At 47.7% G+C, this 16,870-nt stretch overlaps 1 protein-coding gene across 2 annotated transcripts in view; it reads right to left on the bottom strand.

Annotated features, from left to right (window-relative positions):
- Nucleotides 1–6,804: 6,804 nt before the first annotated feature.
- Tmem185a (transmembrane protein 185A) overlaps nt 6,805–16,870 on the bottom strand; it is a 36,189-nt gene continuing 26,123 nt past the window's right edge. For both annotated transcript variants that reach the window (XM_063246510.1, XM_003461700.4), the window contains 4 exons: nt 13,704–13,787; nt 10,197–10,373; nt 9,601–9,724; nt 6,805–8,412 (listed from right to left, as the gene is read on the bottom strand). In XM_063246510.1, the coding sequence (XP_063102580.1) occupies nt 8,168–8,412; nt 9,601–9,724; nt 10,197–10,373; nt 13,704–13,787 (630 nt within the window). In that variant the 3' untranslated portion in view covers nt 6,805–8,167. The remainder of the gene's footprint in view (nt 8,413–9,600; nt 9,725–10,196; nt 10,374–13,703; nt 13,788–16,870) is intronic.

Genomic DNA, 16,870 nt, shown 5'->3' with positions numbered 1-16,870 from the left:
GTTTCCTCAGTCCTAAATTCAGTCATTTCTCCAGGGCAGACTTGTTCCTTTTATTTGAAATGGTTCTAGAAATCTACATCTGCATATTATGGGTGTTCATTGCTACTGGGAAATTGTCAGATATTGGCCCTCTCTGTACCATGAATGCAGATGTGTACACAGTATTTATATATAGAGACATCTATAACCATACATGTAAACTGCTGATTCTGTATTTAAATTAGTATGTTTTTATACTAATGTTTCCAACTAGAAACCATTTCCAACAAAGATGATTCTCTCTGCCTCCTCTGGATTGTCTGTGGCCTCCTAGTCATCAGTGAGAATCCAGGGTCCTGCTCACCATTTGACCTCCATTAAATTAATAGTTCAGTTCCAGTAAACAGAAACTGAAAATTCACATTTGTAGAACCTACTCCTGCAGTCCCATGGGAAGCACCTTGATTGCTTAGAGTTCAGTGTTTATGTGGTTTCATTGACTTTTACTATTACCAAAGCCACTGATTTCCAGCATTATTGAGGTCAGTAATTTGCCAGTATGTGTTCCACTGATATTGTAAATATACTTGTAATATACTTAGAGTTTGGTTTTTGGTAGCATTGTACATTCTATGCTGGGGTCGCCAGCCTCATAAACATTTAAATTTGCACATAGTAAGATTTACTCTTTCTGCTATAAAGCTGCCTAAGATTTGAAAAATACATAATGCCATTCTGAGTCCAGTAGAGCTGCTCTAATAGTCACCTTTCTGTTTCTGGACACAATACCAGGCGCCTGCAATTTAAAGGAGAAAAGAACTAATTGGATCATGTTTTCAGTCTGCAATTGGTTGCTTCCGTGGTTGAAGCATCATGGGAAAAGAACATCAAGGAGCAAAGCTAGTCGATTCATGGTGGTAGTGAAGTACAGCAGGAGAACTGGACCAGAGAGTAAGGGGCCAAGGACCCTATATGTTACTCAAGGTCCCACCTCAGTGACCCAAAAACTCAGGCAGGAACATGCTTTCCTAGCCTGGCACGTACTTCCTAATATAAGGCATCTGACTCATCAGGATTAACAGTCAAAGCTCATCCCGTCAGCTTCACAGTCAAACACATCTCCTTAAACCATGCTTAATTTATCAATAAAACAATAAGAAGTTCATATCCCCCATACAATGGGATCTGCAATTATCCCTTCCACAAAATCTCAACAGTTCTCTGAGATCCAAGGCAAACTCTTAGCTATGAAGAACTGGTCTGTGTTTATAGCCAATATCAACTACACGTAAAATTCCTACTGCAAATGAAAGAGCTAATCACAAGTGGTTTTTTCTGTATGTCCAACATACACCTCCCCTCATGGTGTTAGCATTCCTGAATGTGTGTATGTCTCGTGATTCACATATGCATTGACTGGTGTGATTTTTCTTTAGTGCCCCAGGCTCTGTTATCATGTGGGATTCATGTCCAGTCTTGGAGCTGTATGGACATAGTATATATGTCCTAGACAAGCTGATGGTCAGTGCTTGTCAAATAGGAGAGACATCTGTAGAGTTAGCTGTGGACAGTGGCCATGGAGGGACCTGTAGGATGCTCCAGGCCTACCTCCCTGTGGCCAACCCCCACGTCAAGCTCTGTGAGGGACGAGTCCTCCAGGAGAATGTACCTGATGCCCAGAGAGCAATTTGCATCTTCCACACCCATAGCTTCCCAGGTTCCTGTTTGGTGGCAGTGTGGGAGCAACATTCCGTATTCTCCTTGCCACCACTTGGAACTGCAGGGTGGCCCCACACAGTGATTTTAAAATCATTGTGAAGTTTATGCTATCATTTTCAAGGTTTGGAACAGCCCATACTGCATTTCAAGACCAGCAGGTTTTGACATGTGCCTAAGTTGAGCAATCCACAGTGCCAGTGAGAAGAGATTCACTGCCCTACACCATTCCCCTGCCCTTGCCTACCTTTCTTCATTTCCCCTCTCATGAATAACTCTCAGTCAATCATTTTTATCTATGTTACCTTCTGCACAATGACAAGCCTGCAATCACATACTGTATAGGTTTTCAGAATGATTTTCGTAATTTTGAGCTTCTCTTTTGTAATGCTTATTCTAGCAGAAATGTGTCAAATTCACTGATTTTTCAAAAATAGTAGCTTTTCCTAGAATCAATTTTCACTACTCATTTTCGTTCTCTATTTCATTCTTTTCACCCTAGGTTTTATTGTTCTTCCCTTCTTCATGCTTATTTGGGGCTGCGTTGCTCTTGCTCTAGTTCCTAAATGTTAAGACTAGGTTACTGTCTGAAACCATTTTCTTTTTACTGTAGTCCGTACAGTTCTACATTTCTGAGTGCTTTTTTTCCTTTTTCAGTGCTGAGAATTAACCCTAGGGCTTCACGCACTCTAGGCAAGAGCTCTACGCACTGAGCGGCACGGCAAAATAAAATGTGTATGTGTGTTTTTGCTCATTTCAAGGTACTTTTTATCTCTCCTGTGATATGTATCTTCAGGGTGATGGATATCAGACTTGGTCTCCTAAGAGAATGTATCCTGTGGGCATCTCCATATCGCTCTCACTTTTCTGGGAATTAGTACAGAAGACTTCAGGAAAATACTCTGTCTCTGATGAGACCTCCATTTTTCATTTGCTGAGGGTCACCTTTTTCTCCCCTGTAACTCTGGGGGTGGATTCCAGGTTCTCCTGCATACTAGGCAGGCACCTGATTACTAAATTACATTCTCAGTTCTTATCTAAATACTGAGATAAGATCTCCCTAAGTTATTCTGGTTGTTTTGGATTTTGTGAGCCTGGTGCTTCACTACCTTACTATCTAATGAGATTAGAAAGGTGTTTCTGGCCCAGCTGATCTGCCACCTTCTTGCTGTGTCTTCACGTGGCCTCTGGCTCCTGTGTTTCTGTGTGGTGAAATGGGGGCGGCGGGATTCTGCTGCCCAGTGCTATCCAAGGGAGAGGCAGGCCCAGGAAACTTTATGGTGTGTCCTCACCCACCTTCCTCACTGGTCCCGACACCATGGGACTTCTGGCTCTCCCCAAAAGTCAAAATCACCATGAAAAGTAAACCTTTTCAGTGGATTCGGGGTATCAAGGCAGACAGAAGGGGCACAACTGAAGACACTGATGAAAGAGGACACACACGACTACTTCAGAAAATGACCAGAATAATGGGGTAACTGTGTTAGAAGCAAGGGAGATTTGTTTGAGGGAGACAATGGCAATGTGTTTTTGAATAGAAAGACTCACCATATTTTGAGGTCGTACTGCATTATTTTGCAAGAACATCTGCCCAGTGACTATCTGCTCAATCCTACACCAAGGTGATTTTGCTGTTAGTCACTTTTGCTAAAATTATTGTTTCAAAATCTCTTGTGCAATCCCCATGGCAGTTGCCTTTTGTAAGGGGCTATGATTCACCCCTCTGGAACATGCCCTTATGTTACCATGGCTCAAGTACTTTCAAATTACTCTCGAATTTGCCTTGATTTCAACCTCCTGCCTGGTTTTACAAAAATGGTATTCATAAGAAGGCAGACGGGACATTTGGGGCATTTCATTCAACTGATAAGCTGCTGGAATATTTGCTTTATGCCAGGGAATGCTGTGGTGCTCAAGTTTCTACCACACAAGCAAGCATTCCCCTGGGGTAGGGAGGAGGGAAGGCCGCACTTGGCCTTTCTGACTATTTTTGTAGAGTAGTACATGTTTAGTCCAAATGCTGCATTTACACTAGGCGTCCTGCATAGTCCTGGCACACGAGGGACCTATTGGCAGCTATCATGTATCCTTGCAGCTAGCACCCCACCTGTCTAAGAGAGGACTCATTGCCCATTTTTCTCCTCATCCTCTCAAGGAGGTGAGGGGAGTCTTTTTAAAAGCAGGGATCACAGTATAACCATGATTAAGATTCACAGTTTAGAAGGAAGGGGAACCCGAGTCCCAAGAGTGGACTACAACAACTGACCAACTATACCCTGTGCAGAAGCGAGTGGTACCGGAAGACTGTGGAAAAGGTCACAGTCCTTAAAAGGAGAGGCACATTTGCTTTCAAATTCTCAAGTCTGCCCTGTGGAGGACAAGCATTTCCTCGCTGAGGAAAGGATACACATAGCAGGCTGGGAGATGAATGTACAAGGCCAGGGCCAAGGGGATTGCCTGGCGAGAAAGCGAGTGTAGGAAGCTTGGAGCCTTTACAATGCCGTGTCCCACACGCTGGCCTCAGAATGGTGAGTCAGCCTTCAATGGCTCTTGCTTGCCTGGCACTCAGGACCAAGTTACACTCACATGCATGCAAGTCACCTCCAATGCTTTTAGTGTGTCACAGATCCACTATGACTGCAGGACAGGGTCCATACAAGTACCTGCATTATAGGATGACCCAGTAGATGACATGAGTCCCTGACTACTGGGACCTGTCCTCATGGTGACCTAATACCACCTGTGATCTTATGCACTCCAGACAGGTAGAGAGTCTTAGCAGTTTCTTAGTCATGACTCATAGTTATGTAACCACCAACCCAAGGGAAACAGGTACCAGAAAGGCTCTGAACCCTGCCAGAGGTCACCCTGGGACTTCTGCTATGAGGCTTGACCCCCTTTACCTGGCCACAGCACAGCTGGCCTTTCCAGGATGGAAAATACTGTGAGGAAGGGGGTGTGTGTGCCTGTGTCCCTCACATTTTGCTGGGGCCTTGGTGCTTTAGCTGGAAGGAGAGGTTCTCCATCCAATCTGTATCTAAGGCTCTGAAGCAACAGATCTGATCGAGTCTCCTGGATTAAAAAGCTGTCTCTCACTCACCGTTACGCAGGGTGCGCCATCATCCACTGAGCAGATGCAAACTGCACAGTCTTCTTGGAGTGGGCTGAGAAAGGAGGTTGGCTTTACCATGTGCCAGAACGTCATGGTCAAATCCTGGCCTTCCAAGACAGGCTCTGAGGTGACAGGCTCCAGGGCCATTTCTCCAAGCAGTAGCATGATGGCCAGCTGTGCTCCTGTCACCTGTACATCTGAGCACAGGAAGCACCTGCTCAAGAGGGTCATCTTCTGCTGGAGCAGGTGGGCCTGTGGGTATGTCATGGGTGTTCTAGATTCTGGAGGACAAAGTAGCCTTAGGAACCGAGGGTCCCAGCCTCTCAGGTTCTGCTCCTCCCATCCAGCCACCCTCAACGTGGGCGTCTCCTGTACTCACATACCCATGAGTGTATGTGGCCAGTAGCACCCCTGGTTCATGGTGCCCCAAAACAGCACAGATACTTGTCTTGCTGAGTGATGACTTCACAACTCATCCTGTGTTGGATATCAAAAAGGCCCAGCCAGACAAGCTGTCAGCCTGTCACCACTCTGGCTCACATAAAGTCATCTCCACAGGAACCCATTAGCATCAAAGGTAGCCTACCCAGCCTTTGACCCACACCATGAAATGCTTCCTCATTTTCGGAATCCTGTGGAGTCCCAGCAAATGTTGGCCAAGAAAGATGAGGGTTCCTCATCAGAACCAATCTCCACATGTCCCTGGGCAAGGTTGACGTCTTCAACCTACAGCCCACTCTAGGCTGGAACCTGAGGTGGGACACCATAGCCAACCATCCCCATGACATTCTTGGTGCTCAAAATTCCCACTACCATGGCCACGCGCTCGGGCAGAGGCAGGCCAAGGACAGTCTTGGGGATGTATGAGTCAGTGAGGTAAGGGCAGCACAGCTTGCCAGGGAAGAGAAGGCATCTTTTAGCCTGCCACACCTCAGCCTGCACCTGCAGCTCACCAAGCAGAGACCGCCTCAAACTCACCGGGGTTTTCTGGATGATGCTGGTGCATCTGGCCAGTGCATCCTCAAGCACCTCATTCTCCAAGAGTAGAAAGCACAAGCTGGCCTGTGCCCAGCTACTGATCTGTCTGATCTTCCCTCTGCTGCGTGCCACTGGGAAATGGCATCAATCAGGAGACAGGCATCCAATGCACCTCGCCCATCCCATGGAATCTATAGGTAGGGCCATCTGTCCTTGGCTCCTGGCACTCCCTTACGGGCATTGAGCCACAAGACTTCCAGGCATTTCCATGAGCCTGAAAGCCTTCCACAGCTGGAACATCCTGTCCACAGGGTCTGAGGCCTCAGGTACAGTGGACAAGGGCTGGAGAGCTGCAGGCAGACAGCCAACACTGTCATCTCCCCTCAGGCATTTCACAGGTTATAATCGGGGCTCCTTCCTTTACCTCTCTGGGCCTCCACTATCTGACAGGGGGAAGATCATAGGCACCTGTGTCCTGGGATTGTGGGGTAAATGGGACATACAGGAGGAGCAAGGCCCCTGGTGGCAATGTCACAGCCACCGTGGGTACCTATCGAGGAAAGTCTCAAACCTACTGAGCTCAATAAAACACCCATCTGTGGGCTATAGCTCCCCATAGGAAACCTTCACCACCAGAAGCCTCATGTATAAGCAGAGGCCCCCCCTCCCCGGGTTAAGATCCCAAGCCAGAGAGAAGCACGGAGTGTCTGGGGGCTAAGTGATCCTCAGCTGTTCACAAGACCTCTACAGAGGTGCTTTCAGCTGTGGGTTTGCTCTGAAATGCAAGGGCCAGTGCAGAAAGCCTCCCCCGCTAAGATGAGGGCAGAGTGGTGTCTGTCACCCAGCCACCTGTAGGATGTGAATGGTAAGCCCTGTCCCTCTGTGAGCCCTTGGTGCTCTCCCTTGTGAAGGACAGTAGCCTCGGCCACCTGAGGTGGCTGCAGACTGACCTCGGGGATGGCTGGGAACTCGTCAGTTTACCCAGGCACCTGCAAAGCAAGCCACACACTGTGCACACATAAAATGAGGAATTCATTTATTAGACAACTACAGGCAGCAAAAATAGTGGACTTAGCTACAGTTTTTACACACTGAGCAGGAAGTGCTGCAACATTCACCCCCCTTTCCCCTGAAACAGACCAATGATGCTGGAGGCCTCTGCCAGGGGAAGGGGCAGGGAGGAGGTGGATGTCACTTCTTTCCAACTGAGGCCATTGAGCAGCTGGTCACTCGAAAGCCTGCCTTGGCCATTGGCATCAGAAGGTCATTGCTCCTCTTGATCCTCTGGAAAATGACCCACTGATTCTACAGCAAAGGCTATTGCACTTGCAGGACCCGGACGTGAGCTGCAGCGGTGCAGCCCGGCATACCATGGCCACAAGGCCAGCACTGGCCCAGTGCCCACACTCTCCGTGCTGTGGTCAGGCTGCTCCTCTGGGCTCTCTATTCTCTGTGCCTTTTCCGGTGCCCCGGTCTCATGCAGCATTTCCTAGGATTCCACTGGCTGCTGCACCATGGTTTAGGGGAGCACGTAGCACTTCTCACATGCCTGTGCTGGAAGGAGCAGCCACTAAGGTCCAGAAGTAATGCCAGGGCACAAATGGCCATGTTCTATGAGGGTCGTCACTCCTCTGGGGCCAGGCAGAAATGCCACCCATGCCTGTGTCTGTACAGAACACGTCTGTCTCGGGGCAAGCTTGTAAAAAAATACTTTTACCAGAGTACGCTGTACAGAACCAGGATTTGATGTCGTATGTTACAACGCTAAAATATTTGTATAAATACTATACAGGCATGGAGTCAGCCACTCCACAGGGAAGGGCTCAGGGATGAGGCCACGAACACCTGCGCCCATCACGCTCTGAGGAAAACCCCTGCAGAGGGGCAGGGGATGCATGGCTGTGCTCGGTCTGCACACCAAGTGTGCTCAGGTCTAGTTCCAGTCCCCATTGGCTGCGGGCAGCAGGACAGCTCAGAGCTGGAGTAGGGCGTAGCACCCTGGAGAACACATCTTCCAACCACACTTTTGATCAGGATTTGAGCACTTGGGAAAGCCGCCCCGCTGGCAGAGGCTTCTTCTGCAGCCTCTGAGCTGCTATGGCTGACTGGGTAGCACACAGCAGGTACCTGCCCTGGAGCCATGGGGTTTCCCGTTCTCTCACATGCCCTGGCCCCTGGCATCTCTCTCTGCACACACCACCAAGCGCCAGCCGCCTGTGTACTTCCGTGGCGGGCAGCTGGTCAGCGCTGAATGCAAACGGCATGGGAGAGGGTTGGTCGGCCCTGGAGGCCCAGCTCCGTTCTGGTCTGGGATAAAGCAGGTGCAGAGGAAACAGGAAGGGCGTGCGTCCCAGGCACCTGTGCTTGGTCCACCAGTGCCCTTTAGTCCGGCATTTCAATGTTTAGTTTTGGAGGCGGGAGGACATACTTCCCAGGGCTCTGGGTGATAACCACCCTGGCCTTCTTGCGAAACATGGGAGCGATTTTAGGAGGTTCTGGAACAGGGGTCTCTTCTGTCTCCTCATTATCCTCGTGGTGGAGGTCATATGAGATGTTGCCATATTCTCTCAAAAAGGGGAAGATCTCAAGAAGAAACTGGCAGAAATCCTTGCGAATACCAAACCACCCTGAAAAACAAGAATATCCCTTTGGGCAGGTGGTGCCCGCGGCTTTCCTGTTGCTGCTCTTTTGGGAACAAGAACTTTCACTGGCTCGAGGTAACACATTAGCCAGATTTCTCATGCATGAGGACCGAGCAGGGCTGAAGGCATGTGAAGGGGAAGAATGAGGACCTCCAGCTCTGGGGTGGTGACAGTGGGGTCGCACAATGACAGTGACAGTGTGCCCAGGGCCCTGTGAAGGATGAGACTTCCCAGGCCACTTGAATTGGAAACTATGACACACTGTTGAGCACAGAGTACCATGCTACTTGGCCCTCCAGGGATTGCCATGGGTGCCTGGGGTGAGACCCTCTCCTCTAGTGATCCCGGGGTACCTCAGCTGAGCTCTTTTTCTCAAATTTCCCAGGTCCAGGATGAAGTCATGGGTGGCAGACAGCATTTGCTCAACAAGGGGTTTCTGTTACCCTCTAGAATCTAGGCACAGGTACACACCAGCAGGACCAGGACAGGATGTAGCCTGTGTGTGTGTGTGTGTGTGTGTGTGTGTGTGTGTGTGTGTGTGTGTGTATGTGTGTAGGGGACTCTCATCATTGTGCTAGCTCTTCTGGGGTAACAGAAGCAGAAGATCAGCTTGGGCTGAGTCGGGGTACACTGTCCTGGCTTCCAGAAGGGCTGCCCCTCTGGGTTCCACGCAGCACAGTTCACAGCTCCATGAGGCAGGGGCCTTTCCCAGAGCTCATTTCTAAACTTTGTGCGTGGAGGTAGCGATTTTGAGGGATCCAGCCAGGTACAACTGACAAGACTCAGGGTAGGGAAGACCCACACTGGGGAGTGGGTGGGGCAAACAGCAACCAAAAGAGATCTGCCTTGCAGCCTCTGGTGGAAGGCGTGGGATTTTCATCTGCCCTCATCAGCCCTGGAGGGAGGTTATTGGAGCCCTGTCAGGGACAGGAGCCCAGAGAGGCAGTGCCCTGTCACTGTTTGGGCCAAGCTCTGATGGCAGTGCACGCCAGAGGAAAGAGCTACATGAGGTGCAGGCCAGAGGAAAGTGGGGTTACAACACACTGCCCTTGGAAGGTCCCGCTCCTTCTTCAGCCCTAGTTCTAGATTGGGCCCTGGGACTCATCTTTCCAGAGTGTAGAGGCACACACACACATACACCCCCAGTCCACACTGGGGACACTGAATACCTACAGTGGTTTCCACCCTTCTGTCCAAACGTGGTTGCCATCAGCGTGATCAGTGAGAGCCATAGCGGGACAAAGATGGGAATACAAGAAAAAGCATTGTGGCCATCCAGCTTGTGAACCAGCAGAATCTGGGGAAAAAGACAGAGTAAGGGTCCTATGGATGCACCCTCTGCATATGGACAGCGTGTGACGCTGTCTCTGTAGGTAGCTCTCTGTATTAGATCTCAGAGGGCAAGTCACCATAGGACAGGGGAGAGAACCGGGTGAGGTTCATGTGGAACTCCTCATGCACATTCTAAAGCATCCAGCGTCCATTCTGGGATTCTCCACAGAACTCCAAAGAAGACCAGCATGTTGATGGCCCTCTTGGCAAGGCGACAATCAGCCCACATGGCCAGTGTGGCTGAAGAGCACAGAGCTCCAGGCCAGCACACTAGGCAGCCCCCAGAGGAAAGAAAGGATCTGTTCTGCTCCTGCTCTCCTCTACCTCCTCGGGGGCTCCCTGAGATATGTAGAGTCCTTGCACTGCCTGGCCAGGGATTCAGGATGCTGTCACAGATGGCTCAGCTGGGGGCTAAATAGGTTTTGTGCATAGCTCACCTCAAAAGTCAGCAGAGGAACCACAATGGTCATCCAGCTCAGTGCCATGGTGATATGAGTCCGCCGCTGCTCTGCGATCACATCCATAGAGCGCAGGAACAAGACGGACCACACGATATAATAGAGGACCACCAGGCACAGGAAGGACATGAGGATCCACAGGGGGACACACACCACCTGCAGTGGAGAGCGGAGAGGAAATGTCTGCGTGCTGCTGGCCCAGCTGCTGCTGCCTGGGCCTCCCCAGGGACAGCATGGGAGAGGAAATGCGCAGCAGGTTCAGCCTGGGGTCTGCTGCTGGGACACACTTGGTCACTAGCCCCTTCTCCTTTCCAGCCAGGCTGGTGTCTAAGCCAGGCTCTGGGGTTTCCTGGGGTCCTTTTCTCTGCAGTCACCCCGTCACAGTCACTCTTAGTCACTCGTGCAGCCTCTACCTATGATGCCACCCTCATGCCCTGGCATGGGCACATGCCAAGTGTGTGGCTGTGCTCACAGAGGGACTTCAGCTCACTCCCTAGACCCCAGGGGAATCCCCTGGAGCCAACAGTTGCAGCCTCCTTGTTTCCTTTTCTCCCTACTGCCCAGCCCCCGGCACTTTCTCCCCGGTCCCTGTCTGTCAAGAATGACCCTGACAACCATGGATCTGTTCTGTCTCTGTCCTTCAGGCCTTAGAGGAAGGCTTCCCTGGTGGCACTATACAGACAGTAACCTGAGACTCGCTCTTCTGTGATGTCTGCTGTGCATGTGACTGTTCCACGTGGTCACAGGTTATTCCCTTGTGGGGCCTATGGCCCTCCATCATACGATGAGCACTACTCACGAAAGTCGGTTTCTGGCATTTAGGTACCAAAGTCGAGGTGGCTGGAGTTTGTATCTGGCTTTTTGTGTGGCTCTACATTTTCATATCTAGGTTAGGTACCCAGGAGCAGGACTGCTGTGCTGCATAACATCACCAAACTCTTTACCAGACTGCCTACCCTTCTGCCTCCCTGGCAGTAATGAAGGCGTGTCCACATTTCTCTGTGTCCTTCTCACTCTTAGAATTGCCAGTTGAAAATGGTACAACAGGACCATACCATAGTTCTATTTGCCTTCCCCTGGTGGGCAATAATGTTGAGCATCTTTTCTTGTACATGTGTAGAATGTCTTTGTGAACTGTCTTCTGCCAATTTTTAAATTAGGTATTTGTTTTCTTATTTTATGTTAAGAATTCCTTGGGCCAGGCATGGTGGCACATGCTTGTAATTCCAGCTCTCTCAGAGGCTGAGGCAGAAGGATTAAGTTCAAACCCAGCCTCTGCAATTCAGGGAGACTTTGTCTCAAAATAAAATAAGTAAATAAATAAAAAGGGCTGGAGATATAGCTCAACAGGGTGACCCTTGGGTTCAATCGCCAGTTCTGCAAACTAAAACCAAATCAAACCAATTCTTTGTATGTTTTCAATGTATGTTTCCAAGTTTTGCAAACACTTTATTAATAATTTTCTCTTACTTTGTGTCTTTTCTTTCACTTGATTTTAATTTTAGGACATGTGAATTTATGATTTTTTTCTTGTATGGGCCATATTATTGGTGCCATTCCTAAGAACTCTTCATTTAATTATGGGCCCCCAAAATTTTGTCCTGTGTTTTCTCCTAACAGTTCTACAATTTTGATGTTTTAGTTTCTGATGTTTCGTTTGACTTGATATATGAACATGATTTTTAATTCTCCTGACTAGCCTGGAATTCGTGATTGTATGTTTGGCTAAAAAGTCTATGTGTTGTCTGACTGCCTCATTTTAAAGCGCATTTGTGATGGGATTCACTGGGGAGCTGTACAGGATTGAGGAGGAAAAAAGAATCACTCTCCTCACTGTAGAAATTCCCAATCTTTTTTTTTCTTGATTGCACTTATCATAAAGATTGGACCTGGCCAGATCTGTTTCTTCCAAGTTACAACAAAGGCATTTTGAACCTATTGCCATTCTCCAGATACAGCATCCTGAAGATGTAGGATGGGTGTCTGACTAATATTTCTTTTTTAATTTTTTATTTTTTTTATTGGTACCGGGGATGAAACTCACAACCATGTGCTTATGCCCCTGAGCTAAATTCCCAGCCCCCTGACCAATATTTCAGATTAAGTGTACTTTCTTAAACATTCTGTGCATAAGTGATAAACCTCATCTCTACTTTAAGTTGGGAATCTGCTTATTTTCTCCCTTCCCCTCAAGAGAAAAATTTCATTCATTAAAGAAGCAAACTCTACTTAATGCAGACAATGTCTTGTGTGCAAAAGCACACATTAAGCAGCAGGGAAAATAGAAAGAGCAACACCAGCATGACCACATGGCCCAAAGGCGGTTCAGCTCTTCTTTTCCCAATCTTCCCAATCTTCGTTTCCCGGCATGCACTAGTTGAAATAATACTGCATTGTAATTTTCAGCTCACTGCTTTTCTATGCATCCTTGCCTCCTTCCCCTTCTCCATTCACAGTCAAGTTTACACAAACGTCTATTAGTTGAAGCCACAATTTAGAAACAGGAAGTATAATCCTGTATCAACGGCATAAACTAGCACAGGTTTGAAAAGTGAACCCCACACAGTATATATATTTAAAAATCTCAAAAACTTCCCATACTTTAGTTCAGTAACATTGTTTCCAGAGTCTTTCCTAAGAGAACATAGAAGAATCACACAAGGACAGTTTTGCATAAAAATATACATTGCATATCTAATGGGAAGAAACATTAATGTTTACAGCATATAGCTGACAACAAATAATTTACCCTTTCAAAATAGCTATTAGAGAGGATTTTAAATGCTCTCAACACAAACAAATCATAAATGTCCAAAGTAACAGATATGTCATTTATGCTGACATGATCCCCACATATTGAAAACTTGTATTGGAATGTCACGCCATAGCCCATAAATATTTACAATTACTGTATGTCAATTAAAAACATAAACTGTTAAATATATATTGCAGTATGTTTTAAGATTGGGAGTAGCCCGGTGTGGTGGGATATGCCTGTAATTCCAGCACTCAGAAGGCTGAGGCAGGAAGATCACCATGGTTTCAGGCCAGTTTGTACTACATAAGTGAGTTCAAAGCCAGCATGCACTACACAGCGAGATCCTGTCTCAAAAAAACAAAACAAAACAAAACAAAAATAAAAGAAAACTGAAAATAGTGGCAACAACTGAAATATTCAGAAATAAGGGTATGGCTTGATAATTTCAATTAAAGAATATTTTACATTGATTACATTTTAAGAGTCATATTATAGAAATTTATACTTATAGTAAATATTTACATGTTAATATTTTAAAAGAACACAACATTTTACATGTAGTAGAATCTCAAGTATTTTTATAGTAAAAGACACTTAACTGTATTTCCCAGAATTGGAATATAGGTGATTTATTAGTCTGCTGCATATGCTTGTCTGTGCTTTCCAAGTTTCTTAGAATGTACATGAATTACTTTTATAATAAAAGAAAGTTTATTTGAGTTACATACAAGCCAGGGCCAGTGGATGATCTTGTCCAGTCTCAAGGCAATGAATATAAACTGGAGAATGTTGACAGAACACAGGATTTCTAACTAAAAATGAAGAGAAGAATCAGTTAAGTAAAGTCAAAGTTGCATTCAGCACTGCAGTTATCTGGTTAATGTGTTCAAAGGAATGCGAATCGCAATACACTCCAACGGTTATTACATTACTGTGGAAATTACTGATTTCCAGGCCCGGAAGAGGCTAGCAGGGCTCCGCTAAGGAGGAATGGCAGCTGCTTTCTGTCTCATCCCTCTGCTTGGTGGCTGCCCTGCCCTTTCTGGAGGCAGAAACCCTAGTGCTGCGGGCCCAGTGATGGATGGCCATTTCCAGGGGTTCTTCGAAAGGAGGTGAGTGGCAGTGGATGCCTTGTAAGCTTCCTTCCTGCCCCTACCAAAAAACCATTTGCTTGTAACCACTGCACACTTTCCTTCCTTTTCCTCATCACTAGGACTCAGCCCCATACCTTCCCACCCCCTTTCTGGCTCCTTGAAACTCTGTCACATCAAGCCCCCAATCTGAGATTCTCTGCTGCATTTTAACCCCACCTGCACCACTCATCTTGCTGGGCAACAAACAAGTGAACTATGTCTCACTAAGAGCCAAAAACCCAAATCCAAATAAGCCCATCCTTCCCATGACTCCTTAGCTCTTTTTCCACTGTCATCTAACATGAGCCCCTATTGCCTTATCTTCCATTCCAGACCTCCCGCAGTGATGTGGCTTCCACCTGCATGACTACCCCACTAGGAAACTGCTTTCATCAAGGTCCCCGACGCCAGGCGGTGGTGGAACACTTGTGTCCTCCTGGGTGTCTCTGGAACATGTGCTATGGTAGGCCCCATTTCTGGACTTCAAGGATCCCCTCACACAGTTTTGGTGCCCCTGAGCACTCTAATTCCTTCTTGGGCTCCTTAAATAGTGATACTCCCCGCAGTCCCTGAAATCTGTCTTCTCCCCCTACTAGGGGCAAGTGCGCTGCAATTACCGTTCCACTCGCTCCCTCACTCTCCGCCTCGTCTTGGCCTAGCACACAGCCCCGTCATCAGGTTCTCAGATCTGTTTCCAAGCCAGCGTTTCTGCTGCACACCAGCTGGGCTGTGCAGGCACCACCTGACTGGCCCAGAGGCACCGAGTGAAGCCAGTCCCCAGGCGAGCCCAATTATTCCCAGCCCCCCTTCCCTTTGCTGCAAGGCACCGTGGCAGCCTGATTTTCCAGGCCATGAACAGAGGAAGGCCGCTCTGTACACACTCCCATGATCTCCTGCTCAGTCTCTGCATCCTGTGCCCTCGCCAGTCACAATTTCTCACGCGTCCCCACGCACGCTCTGTCCCCATTGCAGCTGCTAGGTAGGCTCCCATCTCCTACCACTGCCAGCTACTCCCGCACCGCCCCCCCCCCCCAACTAGCTTCACTGCTTCCTGCCTGGATGGCTCTCTGATCCTAGAGCTCCCAGGCAGCTCTTCGTTCTGTGACGGTCCTTGTCTTTGTCTACCAAACAAAAATCTGTGACCTCTCTAGAGGTCCTTAGTCCAGCAGCCATCTGGTGATTCAGTAACTCCTCCACACAACTCTGGGCCAAAACAAATAGCTAATAGTTCCAGTGAATTAAGTAATTAGGTCTAAACTTAGTGTTCCCATACTGAGTCAACTGAAAATATGAATCACTAAGTCAAAAGTACAATATTATTTCAGCATGGTATGGTTGTTGCATGCCTGTAATCCAAGGCCTCTAGGAGGCTGAGGAAAAAAGACCACAAGTTCAAGCCCCATCTGGGGGACTTAGCTAAACCCTGTGTCAAAATAAGAAATAACAACAACAACAACAACAACAACAACAACAACAACAACAAGAAACAAAAAGGAACAGGGACATAGCTCAGTGTGAAGGTCCTGGGTTCAACCTCCAGTACTGCAAAAAAAGTATCATTCTTTAAAAACCGTAACTAATTCTTAGTAAGATGTACATGCCACAGTGTGCCCAATGTCCCAAATCCTGGAATTAGATATGGTACTTCCATTCTCATGAGCTGTTTTTCACATGCATTTTCCCACAGTACTGGCTTTAACTGCACCAACTGCTGAAAGTGCAGCTTCTTAAAAGATATGGTGTCATCAAAGGGAATGTGGCATAAGCTAACAATAAAACTGTAAGTATCTAGAGCTAATAGTTTGAATGGTGCCCCCACAGATGTCAGATACCAGTGTTTTCTTCCAAGTGTCCACCATTTCTGGTGCCCTGTGAGGTTACCTGGGTGCCCAGGACACTCAGCCCTACTCCTATGTGGACATTCCCTTTTCTGAGCCCACATGGCCCTCCCACCTCTGCTCGTCACAGGTGAGCGTCCCTGGAGTCCACGCAGCTAATGGGTGTTTCCTCTCTCTATGCCTTGGTGCACCTGAAATTTACCACCTCCTTCTGTCCCAATGCAGGGCCCAGCAGCAGGTACTGGGTTCTCCTCTACAACTTTGTGGGCACCCACCCCTGGTCACCCCTGCTGCTGTATAGGTTCCTTTGGTAGCCATGTCTACAGCGAGTGCAGTTCCAGGGTGCTGTTTCTTCCCATGGATGGGAAGGCCAAGGGCATGAATGTGTGAAACACTCGCTTTCTGCAACTCCTGCCTGGCAGTTTGAGCCCTGGTATATGCTTCTGCTTTCCAAAAAACAAAATTCCACATTCTCAGGGGTTTTTCACTCCCATTTAAAAGCTTTTAGATAACTATGCATACTCCTCAACCTGGCAATGCTGCTCCTGGGGACAAGAGCAAACAAGAAACATGCAGGAGCACTGGTGGACATTAGAGAGATCTGGAGGACAGCACCACCATGAGTCATTAAGGCACAGGAGTCAGGAACACACATCTTGCAAAGGATGGGACACCTACTCATCTGTAATGCCAAGGACATACCTCCCTCCTCAACTGAGAAACATTGGAACAAGTGCGGCCTCTTAGAATGCTTGGATTTTCAGGATTTTTGTTTAATGCAAGCTTTTGTCATCACTTTTTAAAAGCTTGGCTTTATGCCATTTGCTCAGGTAAAGGAATAACACATGAAGCAACAGAGTGCAGAGTAGAAAGGAATAGGAGACCAGGTAGAACGGTGGCTGTAGCCAAGAGGGAGGGCAGACT

The sequence above is a fragment of the Cavia porcellus genome, unplaced genomic scaffold, assembly GCF_034190915.1.
Source record: "Cavia porcellus strain 051 isolate PalLab524CR breed Dunkin Hartley unplaced genomic scaffold, mCavPor4.1 scaffold_3, whole genome shotgun sequence".
NCBI lineage: Eukaryota > Metazoa > Chordata > Mammalia > Rodentia > Caviidae > Cavia > Cavia porcellus.
Note: the sequence above shows the minus strand (reverse complement) of the source record. Positions and strands in the feature narration are given on the sequence as shown.